The following is a 16,339-nucleotide window of genomic DNA, read 5'->3' on the forward strand; positions in this document are numbered from 1 at the left end:
TGATACTTCGGTTTCTTCTTTCTGCTTTGAGTAAACTAAAAACTTGAGAAGAAGATGAAATCAGAACCAGAACATGAACAAGACTTTTCTTCCTGCCCTCCTTCCAGAAATCCAGCCAGTGTCTGAACTGGCCATAGGAGGGGAAGGGAATTTAAGGAGAAGGAAATTAAAATACACACCACAAATGTTAAGTGTGATATGCTGTTTTCTCAATAGAGTTGACGTTTTTTTCATTTTGACATTTTGAGGTTCTGTAAGAATTTGCAGCCTGCATCTGTAAGGCTGAATGATATTCTTCCAAAAGAACATTTAATGCAATAATTAAGTGATGAGCACTAAAGATTTCTTTCCGCAGAGGAGATTTTCAACTCATTCTTACCCAGACCTCTAATTTAGGGGGCTAATGCCATGTCTTTAGGACACCTGGCAAATACACGTATTAATATTCACATATTGCATTTTTCCATATTGAAACATCAACCACAGATCTCTCTTATTCCATTCAAACCCGCTTTGCATAGTCCAAAAATTACTGATCCTCACAGCACCCCAGTGAAAAAGGTAGTGTTATGCTTCAGTTTCTAGAGAGTCATATGGAAGTTTGTTAATTTGCCTACCACCAGGAAAATAAGCAGCAATTACAGTAAAATTCAAAAGTTCCTGAGGGGCTTTCCTGGTGGCGCAGTGGTTGAGAGTCCGCCTGCCGATGCAGGGGACGCGGGTTTGTGCCCCGGTCCGGGAGGATCCCACATGCCGCGGAGCGGTTGGGCCTGTGAGCCATGGCCGCTGGGTCTGCGCGGCCGGAGCCTGTGCTCCGCAACAGGAGAGGCCACAGCAGCGAGAGGCCCGCGTACCGCACAAACAAGAAAAAAAAAAAAAAAGTTCCTGAGGCCAGGTGCTTTGCTCAGACTGGGGATACGGCTCACTCTTTGCCACACAAACTGTATTGTTGACTCCGCCATTTAAGCAATATGAATTCTGGCTTCTTTCACTCAGAATAATTTTAGTTTCCTCATTTCCCTTAGCTTTCCCTGCCTGGATCTCATGCTAAAATTAACCTCAAGGTTGGAGGAACTGGAAAGTTCAGTACCAACCAGAAATGTTTTCCGTCTTCTGACCAAACCTCAAATACTGAACATTCTAACATTCAAGGAGGGTTTGTTGGAGTTTCTCAGCTTTACCCTCCTGGTTTCAAATGGCACCAGAAGCAGAAGAGCCAAAATGCTGTAAGGAGAAACTATTCTAAGCAAGATTCCTGGCCCAAGGCAGGCCTGAGAGGATCCAGATGCATCTGAAAGAAGTAGCCAAACTCCTGGGTGCCTATGGAAATGGGACCTCTAGACTCTGGATGGTTTGGCGGTTACAAGCGGGTGCAGTGTAAGGCTGGGTCCTTTCTTCTGGACCAGAGCGCGGGTGTGACAGCGGCAAGGCCATGGCTGGAGAGCAGAGGCAGGCAACCGGTGGCAAGGAGGACAGTCCACCATGGGACTCCTAAGACCACCTGCAATGTTGTGATGTGCTGGAGGAACTCTCAGGGTGAATGTGCTTCCAAAGTGCAAGCTAGGTGAAAACCGAGAGTCTCATGTCCCTGGAGGAAAAAAAAGCCTTCCGTTTACATGCATGGGGCTGTCGGCCTGGCAGCGGGAGGGCACGGGAACCTCCTACACTGTGTGTCTGTCAAGCCTCAGACTGCACACGTGACCCGAACCCAACACTTGAGCCAAGAGTGACAATCCAAGAAATCTCAGTCTTGAAGGACATGAACCATGCCTCTTGGCGGTGTCCGCTGTCTAGAAATATCCAGGGCTTACAAAATTACGCCAAGGTAGCAAGGTAGAAAAGTCAGACCTTTCAGAAAGTTCCAAGGAAAAAAAGCGATCTCAAAGAATGTAGAAAATTATCATATTCTTTCTTTACCAAATTCCTACATTTTCAAGGCTTCTCTCTGAGCTACCTTTCTCAGAGTTTCATGTGTGTAGGAATGCCCCAGGAAATCTTATAAAGCTACTGGATTCTGGTTCAGTGGGCCTGCGGGGGAGCCCAAGGTTCTGACTCCTAACAAATTCCTGTGTAACGTTAGTAATGCGGGTCCACAGGCCACTCTTGGAGCAGCGAAGTAGTTTAAAGTCTTATATTTGAAACATCGGTCATTAAACAGCTTTTTATACCATTAGACAGCTTTCATTTGATGGGTTGGTTTCAATGCATTTTTTTAAAAAAATCCGATTTTCCTATTTCCCCATTGAGCCATACATCTTCATCTAGGGAAGGTTAAGAAATAAATACTGAAACTCTTGCCTGACTATAAAACAAAGTCTTACATTTGAATTGTACTTTTATCCAGAGGGGCTTGTGCATAAGACAGATGTGCCCCACCGGGGACGCCACCACGAGGGTCCAAGAGAGAAAACCTTTAACGTTTGGGCCTGCAGAGCTCTCCAGTTGTTTTAAAATCTAGGATTTGCCAAGAGCAGATTATATTCCTTCCATGAAGCTCTGACGTCTATGTCCCAGTTTAAAAATTATCACTGAGGTTATTATCAGCATGGCATGGAAGTTTCTGGATAGCACCTCTGTTGGAACACAAAGATTTAGAAAATAATGGAAACGTGTGCCGCAGAGAGATTATTTACAAGAGATTATTTACTTGTCCTCCTGGGATTTTAGACTATATACAGTTGGCGGGGGGGGGGGATCTTCTTTGCCTCCGTTTTGTGGCCAGAGAATGTTCTTAACCATAAACACGTTCAGAGACAGTGTACGGTAATCATGGAATGAAAAAGCCTAACAGAATGTTTGGATTGGATCGGACGGCACACAGAAGCCTATACGTTAATTATGAGGTTACACAAATGTGCATCTTCCCACCTTGGCCAGTATTTTTATAGAACCGTTAAAAATGACACCTGAGCATATTTGCCCCCCGAATAGAAGCTGTAGACAAACTGAGCGGGGATGCAAACTGCCATTCAATTACTCTGCAAAGCCACAGTTGCTGTAGCCGCTTGGGTAAAATTCCCAAGCCAGCAGCCCAGAGTCTGAGTCACTTGAAGGAAGTAGGACAGAGGGTGTGGGGTCAGGGCACAAACTTAAAGAATCCCGAACGGTTCTAGCTGAGATACAGTTGAGTATCCCCCTAGGCGGTTCACTGATGACACACACGTCCTTTCGTCTTGGGCTCCTAAGGAAGAGAGAAGGCCAAGTTCACCACCAGCTGGGCGAGTCTTTATTATCGTCATGACTTGGAGGATGCCCAGAAAAACCCCAACTGTGGCCTCAGCGAGCCGTCAAGTTCTGTTGTTGGTTGTCACGTCAGATAACCCGGAGAAAGGCAGCTCAGGGCCGGCGTGCAGGCCTTCAGACTCTGCCCCCTGGTGCCCCATGGAAACCCCAGCCCAGATGATTACAGCAAACCTCGAGGCCACAGCAAATCCCAGCCTTACTGTGATCTTTAAACTTGACCTGTCCTAAGAAGACCCCATGGGAAAGATGCGTGTTTGGCTCCAACGAGGCCCACAGAGGAAAGCCAAGAATTTGGGCATTTAACTGACACATCCAAACCCTCCCCTCAAGCATCTGGACACGTAAGGCTAAAATCATCTAGGGAGTTCCTAAAATGAGATAGCCAAAGGATTTAGCTGCATCACCACTCGAATTTCTAAGTCGTTATTAACTCTCAGCCGACTCTGAAGTGACAGCTGCATGTTACAGCGTTGAGCTCCTAGGATCCTGCCAGCCAGCATTCAGTGTGGCAGAGAGAAAAGAACTCGATATGGGGTTTAACCAGCCGCGACTTTATCAGGGAGCCCAGAAACATACTGTTAATTATCTTCACAGAGGATTTTCCTTGAGAGTTCTACGCAACACGCATGACATTGAGATCTTCATAAACTTCATAAAAGAAATACACACATTATTACTCTTTGAAATATTAATGAGGTGTCAACCTTTGCCAAGCTAACGTCACACGAGTCTGGGAGAAAGCAGTCTCTCGAGTTTCAATTCCTGCTCATGTCAAAACAGGAGTTAGTAAAAATCATGTCTATTCCTTCTAAAAACCCTGTGCCATGGCCTTTGAATGTGTTATCCCTGGTGCGTGGGGACGCAATTGAAAAGATGAAGGGAAACCCTCAGGAGCTGTCCTGATAGTACAGACTTTACAGAGTGCCTTTGCTGTGGCTATCACAGACCAGCTTGGAATCCAGGGTTGGCATTTTAAAACCCCTTGTCTCATAGTTTCTCTTGACCGTGTGCATTGAAACTATATACAGAATGCCGTGGATGACGTATATGGAACAGAGCAAAAGAAATAAAGTCATTAATGGGGAAAGGGGATGCTTATTTTGGAACTTCAGATCAATATTTGATTTGTTAGTAGGTAAAACCAATGGGCAGGAAAAATAAATAAATATGTGTGCGCCCAGGATGGCTGGCCCACGTGCAAATTTAGCCTATTTTTAGCACTTGCAAGCCGGCATGTCTTCTTCCTAAGGTAGAGGATGAGCTGTATAATATTCTTTCATCAGCCTCTTGCTCTGGAAGATCACCGCCTCTGGTTCCTCTATCTTTTGTGAGGTCTTCTAAATGCTCTCAAAGTACAATTACGGTAGTCCTGGGCTGAATTAGCCTACTGATTTGAGTTGAAAAGGCAATACAGCGCTCTTTCATGGGTGAGAACAAAAAGTAAACAGTTGCCAGATAGCCACTGCTTGGACCCAAAATACAGAATCTCTCTTTTCTTTGTTTTCCTTTAGCTTCCTAAGTTACAAGTGTGTGTATGTGTGTGTAAGAGAGTACTATAATTTTATCTCTTTATTGAAAAGACGTCCAGTTAGCAGGAAGAAAACCACAAACTTTTGGTTTTATTAAAAGGGTCTTTTGATCACAAAATTAAAATGCTTTCCTTTTTGCAGGCTTTAAAATACCAGTAAGTTGCTAGACCCCCTTAGGGGTCAGACTCTCATCAAAACATTCCCTTCTAGTTTTTTTTTTTTCCTTTCCTAGTTTCACTTATGCCATGATCGTCTTTACCAAGGGCTGAATTCTCCTGAGCCAGTGCCCAGCATCTTAAATGATGAGGTCCACATCCTGTCTGAGCAGCAGCCCGATGCTAGGGTTGAATTACTATTGAATAAGCAGCAATGAAATCTTTATCAAAATAATCAGGAGTTCCCAAAACCACAAATAACAACAACAGGACTCAAGTTGTACTAAATCAGCAAAGACCATTGATAAAATAAGAGACTGAGTCACTTTCTTCTACAGTCCTCTCTCTCTCTCTCTCTCTCTCTCTCTCTCTCTCTCTCTCTCTTGCAAAGTCTACTCGGCTATTTTCTTGCACCACCCGGGGGGAGGGCAGGTGGAGGGAAGGAAGGGCATTGCTCAGAAAGTAAAAAAAAAAAAAAAGAATTGACATCACTGAAGTCACATGATTGGCAAGAACCAATTAAGATGGGCTATGGAAAGGGGAACAGTTAAATTTGTAATTTGGGTTGTGTGAAAACTTCTTTGGGCCTCATAAACAACCACAGAACCACAAGTTGGGTAGCCTGGCAGTGTCAGAAGTCTGAGCCCGGCATAGTGGTCAGTAAGCAGGACGAATCACACTGACTGCAAACCACAGGGTTTCGCAGAGTTCTGAACATCATCAACCCACAGCCAAGACGCCGCTTTTTTTTTTTTTTAATCTTTACCAATTTGAATATTTGTCTTCGCAAAGGTACATTCTTTTTCATAAGGCTCAGGGAGCCCCAGAGGTGTCGAGGGGGGGGAGAAAAGGAGCCGTAGGAAACCATGGTTGGGGGTGAGGTTAAAACAGTGACCTTTCTTGGGTTTTCGTTCTTAAGGTAAAAGAAATCATTGAATCCCCCGCCTTCAGAAGAAGGTACCTTTTCAGGAGGAAGCGATGGCTTCAGACAGCATATTTGAGTCATTTCCTTCATACCCACAGTGCTTCATGAGAGGTGAGTACGCTCTGGGCTTTTCATATCTACTTTTGCTCAGCGTTGCTGGTAATGAAGTGGCAGCCTGTTGTAACTTGGTGCAGAGAGAGCCCCTGCCGGTGCCCTGTCTGTCTGGGATAGGAGGAATTCAGACTCGGGCATATGATTTCAAGACTATTGGATTACTTCTTCATCAGATGGCCCCTCTTCAGAAATGTTCTCATAAATACTTAGTTGAGCTGTTGAAGGGTTCAGTCGGTGGGTGAGAACTTTGTCAAGTGCAAGTAAGTTGGGCTGCTCCGGATTAAAATCCTAGAGATTAGAACGTTTGCAGGAAGCTCTCTGGGTTTTCTTCGGTTGCCCCTTGCCTGGGATGACTGTGGCTGAGTTGTTCTGCGCTGGGCGTGCAGTATGCCCCACATGCCAGCCTGTCCCAGGCTTCAGTGGGCTCGTGCACGGCCAGCCAGGAGGGCCGGTGCCAGCGTAGGGCAGAGGCGGAGGTAGGCTCACAGCCCGGGCGGGAACGGCAGGGACCAAGTAGCAAGTCAGTTGTCTCCAAAAGGCAGAGAGAACAGGAGCTGGGCAGACTCGTGTAGGTCGAAAGTCCTAGGATGGGGCCATGCTGGGTTAGTCCTTGCAGCCTCAGTGCAAAGAGGCAGCCGGCTTCTTCTGAGAGAGAAAGAAAGCAAAGGGTACAGAGGTTTCTCTCGCCAAGAGCAATGAAAAAGTTGCCTAAGTCAAGCGTTTGTGGCAGCTGAAGTCATTAGATTACCCGTTTCCTAATAGGAGCAGCTACTGTGGGATACCTGTGTGCATTTTTGCAACCAGCTTCTTGAAATACACAGAGCTGGGGTTGAGCTCTGAGTGTACGAGTACGTGTGTGTGCATGTGTGTTCTGTGTATCTTTGCTGGGAATATAGGGCCGCGCCTAAACCAACACAAATAATAACAGAGAAATGTCACGGAGGCATTGCCGTGTGCCGGGGCAAGCACTGTGACCAGTGCCTGCGGAGTGTGGCTTCATGGTTTGGCAGAGCTGGGATGGAGTGGGATGGTTGGGATGGGGAAATAATTAATTTTCTGGCTACAAACTCTCGCGCACACCCAAATAGTATCTGTGACTCATTATTTATTCATCAAGCCAAGTGAGCCGAAGAATGCAGAGGGCTGCCAGCCACTTTGTCACAACAAACGCTATTGTGGATGTCACAGAGCCTCTATGTTTCCGGGTCTCTGAAATTTAAACACTTGACAAAGATCTGTGTGTGTGTGTGTGTGTGTGTGTGTGTGTGTGTGTGTGTGCTGGGGGACAGTAGGATTTCAGACGGAGAAGAAAGCAAGTCATTAACTGATTCAAAGCTACAAATTAAAGGGTTTTCGAGTGCTTCTTTACTGGCAGCTGAGGACATTTTAGTGAAGTTGAATCATGCGATGCATATGAGTCACACATCCTCGCGGCGATGGGCCGAAACGCCGGCCGCTGGTGAGAAGCTGTGGACGGCTCTCGTTGCATTTCCTCTAGGCCGCTAACAAGCAAGGAAGCAATATTTGTAGAATAACAGACAAAAAAAAAAAAGATCTTCCTGCTTCGACGCTGCTTTCAATACCCCCTCCAAACGATGATTGTTTCCTATTCTATCAACTCAGGAAGGCAGGTTCAGGAAAGTTTTCAACATTCCACTGGGTAATAGATTGGATTTCTGTGTGCAGTGCTGGCCTGCCTTCTGTCCTTACTGGTCGGACAACAGAGATAATGAGGGGACCCGGTGACCTGCTCAGATGCCAGGAAAGACAGGGAGCTCAGCCTCTAACGCAGCCCCACAGCCTCTGTGTCCCCAGGACAGTCACCAGCCTGCCCCAGGTTAGGAACCAGTGGCAGTTAGCTTTCAAGGGGGCAAAATGGAGTGGACCCCAGGACCCCAAGCAAGACCTAGAAGGGCTTGTGAGAAAAGGTCTTTTCACTCCTTCCTCTCCAAGGAACTCGGGGCCTCTCATAATCTCTAACTCAAGAATATAATATTGAGATTGAATTTCAGAGAATCAAAGTGAAATCTTGGCCATTTTCACAGCTCACTTTATCTAGGTGATTTGTCAAGCCAAGGGTTTACATTGTCTGTGTTAGCTGTCCACACCACTCATCTGAGCTGGAAAGGTGGCAGAATGTCATGGCATTTGGTGCTATGTGGGTAGTGCCTCAGAGTGTGATGCTAGAAGAATCGCCCTCCTCTCTAACAAAGTGTTCTCCCCAGAGTTGGTACCCCTGTTTCCCCAGCCCGGCCATCAGCGGCTCCCAGCACTGTGGTCATTTCTCACTGCCTGTAATTTAAAGTGTCTGTGCCCTCCCCAGCTGCAGCTCCGAGCGAGCAGGGAAAACATTTTGTTTTGTTCCTGGGATGGTCTTTTATCAGTGCATGCAATTCTCACAGGAGGAAACCCGTAACTCATTTTTAGCAAGATACCCATGTGGAAATGGAGGGGAAAAAGAAGCGTGGCGCCCAGCAAACCATTGTTCCCTTCTGTGTGACAAGGCAAGCGAGAGTCTGAGAGCCTGGCATGCAAAACAAGTGTGGTCTACCACAGAGAAGGCCGCTCTCTTTCTGTCCCACTGCACCGGCTTCTCACTGAATGTGCTCAGGCAAGAAGACGAGGTGTGGTTGAAATTCCCTTGCATGATTCCACGTGGTTCACGGCGTGAAGTCTCTGCAGGACCCAAACTTGGGTCTCCTGGAGGGGTACCACGTGTGGGCCCTCAGAGCTGCGGTAGGCTTAGAGAGGAAGAGCATCGGCACGTATGTTTTTGCAAAATGCCTCAGGTAGCCTTGTTCTTAGAAGTGGCTTAGTGGTCTATGCAAAGCCTGAATGCTAATGTGCCTCCGAGTTCCTAGAACCACAGGTAAAAATCTCGGCGGGGCTGACTCTCCGCTGTCTTCTCGAGGCATCTCTCAAAGGGAATTGCAGGATCCAAGGCTGCACGTGTGAAGCGTGCTTCTCTGTGAGCCTCGGTTTGCCACTTTTTTCAGAGAAATATTTATGAAGGCATTTCTGGCTCTGCTGAAGCTGTAAGATCACAGAAAGCCGTCGATTTAACTGGGTATCAGACACTGTGTGAAAACTGTATTAGTTTGCTAGGGCTGCCGTAACAAACTACCACGGACTGGGGTGGGTTGTCTCATGATCCTGGAAGTCAGAAATCTCATGGTGAATCCTGGTGTAGCTTTGTTTTTTGGAAGGTTTCAAGGTGTCAGGAGGTCGGTTTCTTCTGAGGCTTCTTTCTTTGGCTTGTAGAAGGCCATCTTCTCCATGTCCTCAGCCGGTCTTCCTTTGTATTTACCTATGTCATAATTTCCTCTTCTTACAAGGACACTAGTCATATTGCATTAGAGCACACCCGAAGGACCTCGTTTAATCTTAATTTTCTCTGTAAAAGCCCAATCTCCAAATGCAGTCACCTTCTGAAGTACTAGGAGTTAGGACTTCAAGTATGAACTTGGGGAGGACACAGTTCAGTCCCTAACAGTGTGTGTTAGCAAATCTGATTCCCTCTGAGCCACCAGGAACCTGTACTTTTCCTAAGTGCCCTCCTGGATGTGGAAGAATCAGACCCCAGCTCCCCCATGTGAGATGCAGCTTTGCATTCTGAAACTGCCCACACATTTTGAAACTGAGGGGGAAAAAAAGGTGTTAAAATCTAGCTAAACTCACAATCATAGCCTTTGCCATTTAGTTCCTTTGCATGCTAAGAAGCCTTTGAAAATGACAAGGCGATTTTGAAATGTTTAAGCTTTAAAAGAGCAAAACTCAGTCCCCCAAAAGACATCACCTCCTTAGCTCTGCCTCTTCCCCAGGGATCGTCCCTGTAATTCCAAACCCTCCCAGGACACACTCCCCCCTTGGGGGTGGGGGACAGGCCACAGGAGGCCCCGCACCTGCCCACACTCTAAGGGCCGGCACAGTGAGCCACCAGGGACAGAAGCAACTTCAGAAGGAGCAGCTGAGCCAGGATCTAACCAGCAAGAAGGCTTGAAGAGCTTTGGAAGCAAATTCATAGCCAGGAGATTTCTCTCTTCTCTTGAAATAGATCTGAAATGTGTTCTCTGAAAAGATCTGCCCCTTTACTGAGAAAGAAAGTGATGCTGGGGCAGAGGGAGGCTCCAGGGCCACTGCACGTGCAGAATCTAATAGGGAAACGCCTGCGGGTGTCGGTCTAGAGGACAGAGCCCAGGAGTTTGTAAAAGCTGCCAGGACCAGAAAGGGAAGGCGCGGGGGCTCAATGAGGGGCAGGTACAGACTCAGGACAGTGACGCCCTTTGCTATCTCTTCCATTTGTCTGGCTTTTCCCGAATAGCAGCTTCTCTCTTGAGCTTTGGTTTCCTCGTGTATAAAGCGAGGATAGTAGTAGGACCTGTCGTTAAAGTACCTGCGTGGACTGAACTAAGCAACCAGTGTGAAGTGCTCAGCACAGTCATGAATATAACGGGCAGCTAATGTCAGCCGTGGCTACTGATGTTCAGTTTCCTAAGATGACGCTCAGTCAGAGCTGTCTCCTCTCAGAAAGGAGAAGTCACGAGGCCGTGGGGGGACCCCGGGAGAGGCTCCCTGGAGACAGAGTCCCAGGGGTTGGGGAGGAGATGGTGTGGAAGGTCGGAGCCAAGAATGGAGGGAAGGGGGGTCTAGGTGAGGGTCCACCCAGGGCAGAGGTGGGGCAGCAGGACCACAGTGGGGTGTGGGAGGTCCACCTCTTCAACACCATGTTACCCTTGTTCTACTTGTTAGTAACCAAAAAGAGGACAGAGGAAGAGCAAGGGCTCTTTACGTAACTCCACGGGCTTAGCTTTTCAATATTGAGGCTAACTGGGGCGTGTTGTATTGGAATCTTGACAGAAGTTTCTCCTCCTTGAGGTCCTGGTATCGCTTTACTCTACTGAAGGCCCTTCTTAATGAAAAAGCTACTTCACCCGGTGACCCTCTGCAGGTTCCTGGCTCCGTGCTTCTGGTGACATTTCTGACCATGCATTTGTCAAAGCCCAGCAGTGAAGGCACCTCGGGTGCTTGTCATGTTGGGGGCAGGAGTGGAGGCTGCACAGGAAACTCAAGCGAATTTTCAGTTTCTCAGGTAACTTCCTAGTGACCTAGATGAGTCATTAGACATCTCTGTGTCTCGTTTTAGTTCTGCAAAAGGGGCTAATAATGTTCTAGACAAACTTGCCTCCGAATGACAGAGTTCCTGTTGGAAATCTTTAAACGTGTCAGAAAGAGGTACCATAAAATGCATCACAAATTTTCTTAGTTTAACAACATGAAGCGACTATTTTTTGTTAATTATTTTATTTTCTGGTGGGAAACAGCTATCCTACCATTTCACATATGGCAAGCATTTTCCCATATTCTCTCAAAAACAAATTGTTTTTTCCAACCCCCACTCTTCAGAGAACTCTCCAGAAGCTGCTCTGGTGCCTGAAACAGACCTTAAAACTTGCAAAACACTTTTTTCTGAAACTCTTGTTCCTTGAGCTCCCCTGTCCCTTCTCCTTGGGGCTGCCAATGCCCGGCCTCAGCCTCTTTGCTGAGTAAAATAAGCCTCAAGTGATGTGTCTTTCTTGGCCTGCCTTCACATCCGCCCCCATAAGATGATGCCCCAGAGCGGTAGAAAGGGAGCATTTCTTTTAAGAGCTTTGCAAGCTGTGAACATAATCAGGGTGTGCGTTCAGAGAACTATGGGTAATTCTTGAACATGAAACGGAGTTTAAAGCCTCGCGTAACCTTTGACCTACTGGACAAGTAAGATGGACACTCCCCTGGATCACATAGACTTCCCTTTTCGTCAGAGAGACATCCCCTCATCCTCTCTTAACTTCCTGAATCTCTCGCTCCCTAATCTCTCTCCCCCATCCTTCTCCCCTTTACTCTCCTGATAACACTGAACAATGCCAGAGAAGGGAAAGAAGGAACTCAGGTGGAAAAGTAAACCACGCATCCAAAAGCCGACTGAAGTGCTGCATTTTCTAACAGTGACATAAAGGGCGTGAAGCTCTTGCTAGGATCTACCAGTGAGAACTCTGTTTGCTGCATATTACGGGAAACTCGGCTACGGTGGCTCAAGCAGCCAGGCATGGATAGGGAGTAAGTGGTCCAGGGCTGATACGGCGGGATGCTCCTGTGTTCCGGTTCCACCGTGAGATGCCTGCATCTCAGACCTGTCCAGGCAGGAAGGAGATGAGGGGCTTCAAACCCTTCTCTTTGTGAAGCTCCATCTTTTTACTCAGGGAAGGAAGCCCCTCTCTGCCAACTCCCCCTTATGTATCTCATAGGCCAGAACAATGTCACAGGGTCTCTAGCGGGAAGAAGCCTAGGACAGTGGACTTGTGGACTGCTCCCAGGCAGGTATCCTGCTTTTTCCAGGTGACATCTCACCTCCTATGTTTTCCATGTGGACAGTGCTTTGAAAATACATGCAGAGAAACTCGAAGTTCCTCCTTCAGTCCTTCTTAGAAGTTGCAGGTGGATGCTGGGGGTGGGGGAGAGGGTGATATTTATCCTTTTTTTCTTTCTTTCTTTTTTCTTCTTCTTTTATTTTATTTTATTTTTTTTTTTGCTTTATGGAAGAAAATGAAGTCACCTTAAAGCAAAGGTCTTTTTTTTTTGGAAGTGTAATTGATTTACAATGTTGTGTTAGTTTCAGGTATACAACAAAGTGACTCAGTTATATGCATACATACTATATATATATATATATATATATGATATATAGAGAATATATATATCCTTTTTCAGATTCTTTTCCATTATAGTTTATTTCAAGGTATTGAATATAGTTCCCTGTGCTATACAGTAGGTCCTTGCTGTTTCTCTGTTTTATATATAGTAGTGTGAATCTGTTCATCCCAAGCTCCTAATTTATCCCTCCCCCGGCCCCTTTTATTCTTGACTTACTGAAAGCAAAACAGGCAGGAGATGGGAGGGGGCGGAGCAGGGAGCTGGTTAAAGGGGAGCCAGGGTTACACCTATTTTCAGGGTCAAAACCCAGAAGCACACTTGACTCCCACAGTGTTAGGAAAGAAAAACAGCCAGCCTTGTATGGACAGGAGTGTGGCTTGTATGTGAACCACCACACCTGGCCCCGGGATTGATGTATCTGTTAGGATACATCAATACTAACTATAACTAGTTTCCTTTTATCTCTTCCTCACTCTTTTGAATTCTCAAAACCCCACAGCCCACACTCTACATCTTTTTTTTTTTTTTTTTTTTGCGGTACGCGGGCCTCTCACCGTTGTGGCCTCTCCCGTTGTGGAGCACAGGCTCCGGACGCGCAGGCTCAGCAGCCATGGCTCACGGGCCCAGCCGCTCCGCGGCATGTGGGATCTTCCCGGACCGGAGCATGAACCCGTGTCCCCTGCATCCGCAGGCCGACTCTCAACCACTGAGCCACCAGGGAAGCCCTACATCTTTTTTTAAGAGAATTCTTTCTACAGAATTTCTTGAGGGAAATTTTCTTTTAAGTCGCCCTCCTTAAATTTACCTAAAGATGTTTTTACCTTTGACTGAAATACGACAACCAGATAATATCGCTCTATGTGGGAGATAGAACACATTCATAACTTGTATTTCCGCAAGTTACAGATTATTTCTGCTTCATAGTTACTGGCCTGTCTACTTCCTGAGTCTGGATACAAATCTACCTCCCTACAAGTCAATGCCTTAAAAAAAAAAAAAAAAAAAAAAGCCTTTATTCAGTTTTTCCCTGAAATAAGAAACAGTGTAAAGCTTTCGTTTTGCTTTGCTGCAAGCTTAGTATTCCTTGAGGATCATTGCTTTCGTGGACAGCACTGCCCTACCAGCCCGTGGTCCTTCTGTGGCTATTTTCAGATGGACTTCTTTTTAAACAGTGGGCTCCCCCAGACATTTTAGGGGCCCCCAAGGTAAAATGTCACCCAAAATGGAAATCGCAGTCGGCTAGTTGGGCTTGTTCAATGGCTCTGCTGATTTCAAGTCTGACGCTTTTTTGTGTAAACTTGCAGCCTGTGCTAAACTGATGCAAAGTTAACGACTCAACTTAAGTCTTGAAACCATGTCCATTGGGAGAAATAAGTTACTCCAACATTTTGCAAAACTCCTGCTTACCTTCCCTGCCAACCATCTGGCTTTTACTCCTGGTCTTTCGGATATCCTCTGTGAAGGCTAGGACTCCTAAAATAAACCTTTCCTGATCTCTGATAGGGAACAAAATTATAAGATATGAGCAATAAATCCAATATATCCTGGGACCTCAAAGCAAGCCTCTGTCTCCTCTTCTCCTTGAGGGCTATATTGGTCCTGAGGAGCACTTCAGTTTTTCTGAAAATGTGTAGGAATTCAGATTTTTTTCATTAGTAGTAGATCCTGAAGACCGATCTAGAGAATATTGCAGTAGTCAGGTTGCTGAATAGGGATATGTTAAAAAAAGAAAACAAAAGTCAGAACCCTGGGATTAACAGATACACACTGCTGTATATAAAATAGATAAACAACAAGGACCTACTGCATAGCACAGGGAACTATATTCAATATCTTGTAATAACCTATAATGGAAAATAATCTGGAAAAGAATACCTATATAGAGATACATGCAAAATGGAATCACTTTGCTGTACACCTGAAACTAACACAACATTGTAAATCAACTATAATTCAGTAAAAATAAAGTCAGAACCCTGAGCACACTGCACGCTGTTTGGTGGTCATAGGCTGTTGTGGGTGAGTTTTTTAAGGGAGGCTAAGCAGAAAATCTTTAAGGGAGGTCATCAGAAAATCTCTTATTGCTCAGGGGAGGAATAATTTCCATTTTCTACACACAAAATATCTTGACATCTATAGGCTTTGATGTTTATTTCTTATTACAACTTCAAAACGTGCAAAAGAGAATGTAGACTAAAATACATGAGTTAGGGCACCATGTTTCCAGGAGCAGTTTCAATGCCAACCACAGTTTGCTGCTTTATTACGCAGCTTCTGTTTGCACTTTGAACTACGTGTATGAGGCCCCTCATGCCACACCATCTGCAGGCTGCATCTGTGCAGCCCTATCCACCTTGCTAACAGTCACAGCTGAACTTGACATTAACCCGCTTTGAAAGCGTACAGTTTGTAAACCCTGAAACTGCATATAAATATATATACATGCAAGGGTCTGGAGGAATTAGGAGGAAGGGAAAGAATAGCCGCATCTTTTATGAGTTTGCTCTCTTGTCTCTGCCCTTTGCAATCCAGCCTGAGCAACACGGAACCATTGGGCAAAAACGAAATGATCTAGGCATTGATGGGTATGAACAGAAACTCACACTGCTGTTTTATTATTATCGACTCCGCCATTCATAAAGATCAGAATGGCTATGACTCTCAAAGTCCGAGAGGAGAGGAACAATCACTGAACAACCTTAAACAAATATTAGGACTGCGAAGCGGGGGGGGGGGTGGTATAAAGAAGTACAAATGCCAACAATGGAAATTCTGTTCAACTGCCAATCATCCCACATCATTACTTCACGTTAAAAAGAAAAAAAAACTACACCTCCTACATGCTTCCCTCTAGATTGTGTTCAAAACAAAGAAATAATTGTATCCTAGAGGTGGATGAATCTGTTTAAATAACAAATGAACTACAAGACATGTAAACTGTGAGACATTGTCCCATGTGATACTTTCTAAGTTATGTGTGTGTGTTCTCTATATATAACTCTATATAGTCTCAGTTGGCATCTGAAACTATATAACTATATATATATAGTAATATTTAGTTATATATATATATAGTTATAGTTATATATATGTGGCTGGAATCATCTTAGACATCTCTCTGCCTCAGGGCACCACAGACATTTCCTTGTCCGAGGTCCCACCACTGGTCAGTCCCTGAGTCAGAACCAGAAAATGGGTCAGCTCTCCTCCTGACCCTAGAGTTTTGCAGACACTGGACTTGGCAGACTGATTCCACTTGGGGACATCTCTCCTAATCACGCTCCATTCCTTTGCCTTAGTCACAGCTCTTGACAGGCCAAGTCCCTTTCTCTGTGTGGAAACATCAGGTAGACAATTTATGCGGAGCCCACAGCCCAGAAGAACTGCTGTAGGTATGTGTCAGGAACGGAACAGCCTCACTGGTGCAGGCTGGATGCTCTTTCCTGCCCTGTGGTTTGGGTGTCCTCTCTTACCCGGAAACCCAGCACTGCCTCAGCAAAGCACCCACCATGTGCCCCCCGTCCCCCTTAGGCAAGTGTCCAGTTAAGCAGGTTGGTTTTGATGAGAATCTCTCGTGAAATCTGAACGACCAGCAGAAGAGGACGCAAGCGTGTTCACACAGAGGGTGCGGAGACCAGCTCTCAAGGGAGCCCCTGGGAAGTGTGCAGTTGCTGTCTTCAGAC

At 45.8% G+C, this 16,339-nt stretch overlaps 1 protein-coding gene across 1 annotated transcript in view; it reads left to right on the forward strand.

Moving 5' to 3' along the window:
- Positions 1-5,474: 5,474 nt before the first annotated feature.
- Positions 5,475-16,339, forward strand: part of RUNX1 (RUNX family transcription factor 1) — a 244,159-nt gene continuing 233,294 nt past the window's right edge. The window contains exon 1 of the mRNA XM_060010336.1: positions 5,475-5,963. Coding sequence (XP_059866319.1) covers positions 5,906-5,963 — 58 coding nt within the window. The 5' untranslated portion in view covers positions 5,475-5,905. The remainder of the gene's footprint in view (positions 5,964-16,339) is intronic.

Source organism: Delphinus delphis, chromosome 4, assembly GCF_949987515.2.
Source record: "Delphinus delphis chromosome 4, mDelDel1.2, whole genome shotgun sequence".
NCBI lineage: Eukaryota > Metazoa > Chordata > Mammalia > Artiodactyla > Delphinidae > Delphinus > Delphinus delphis.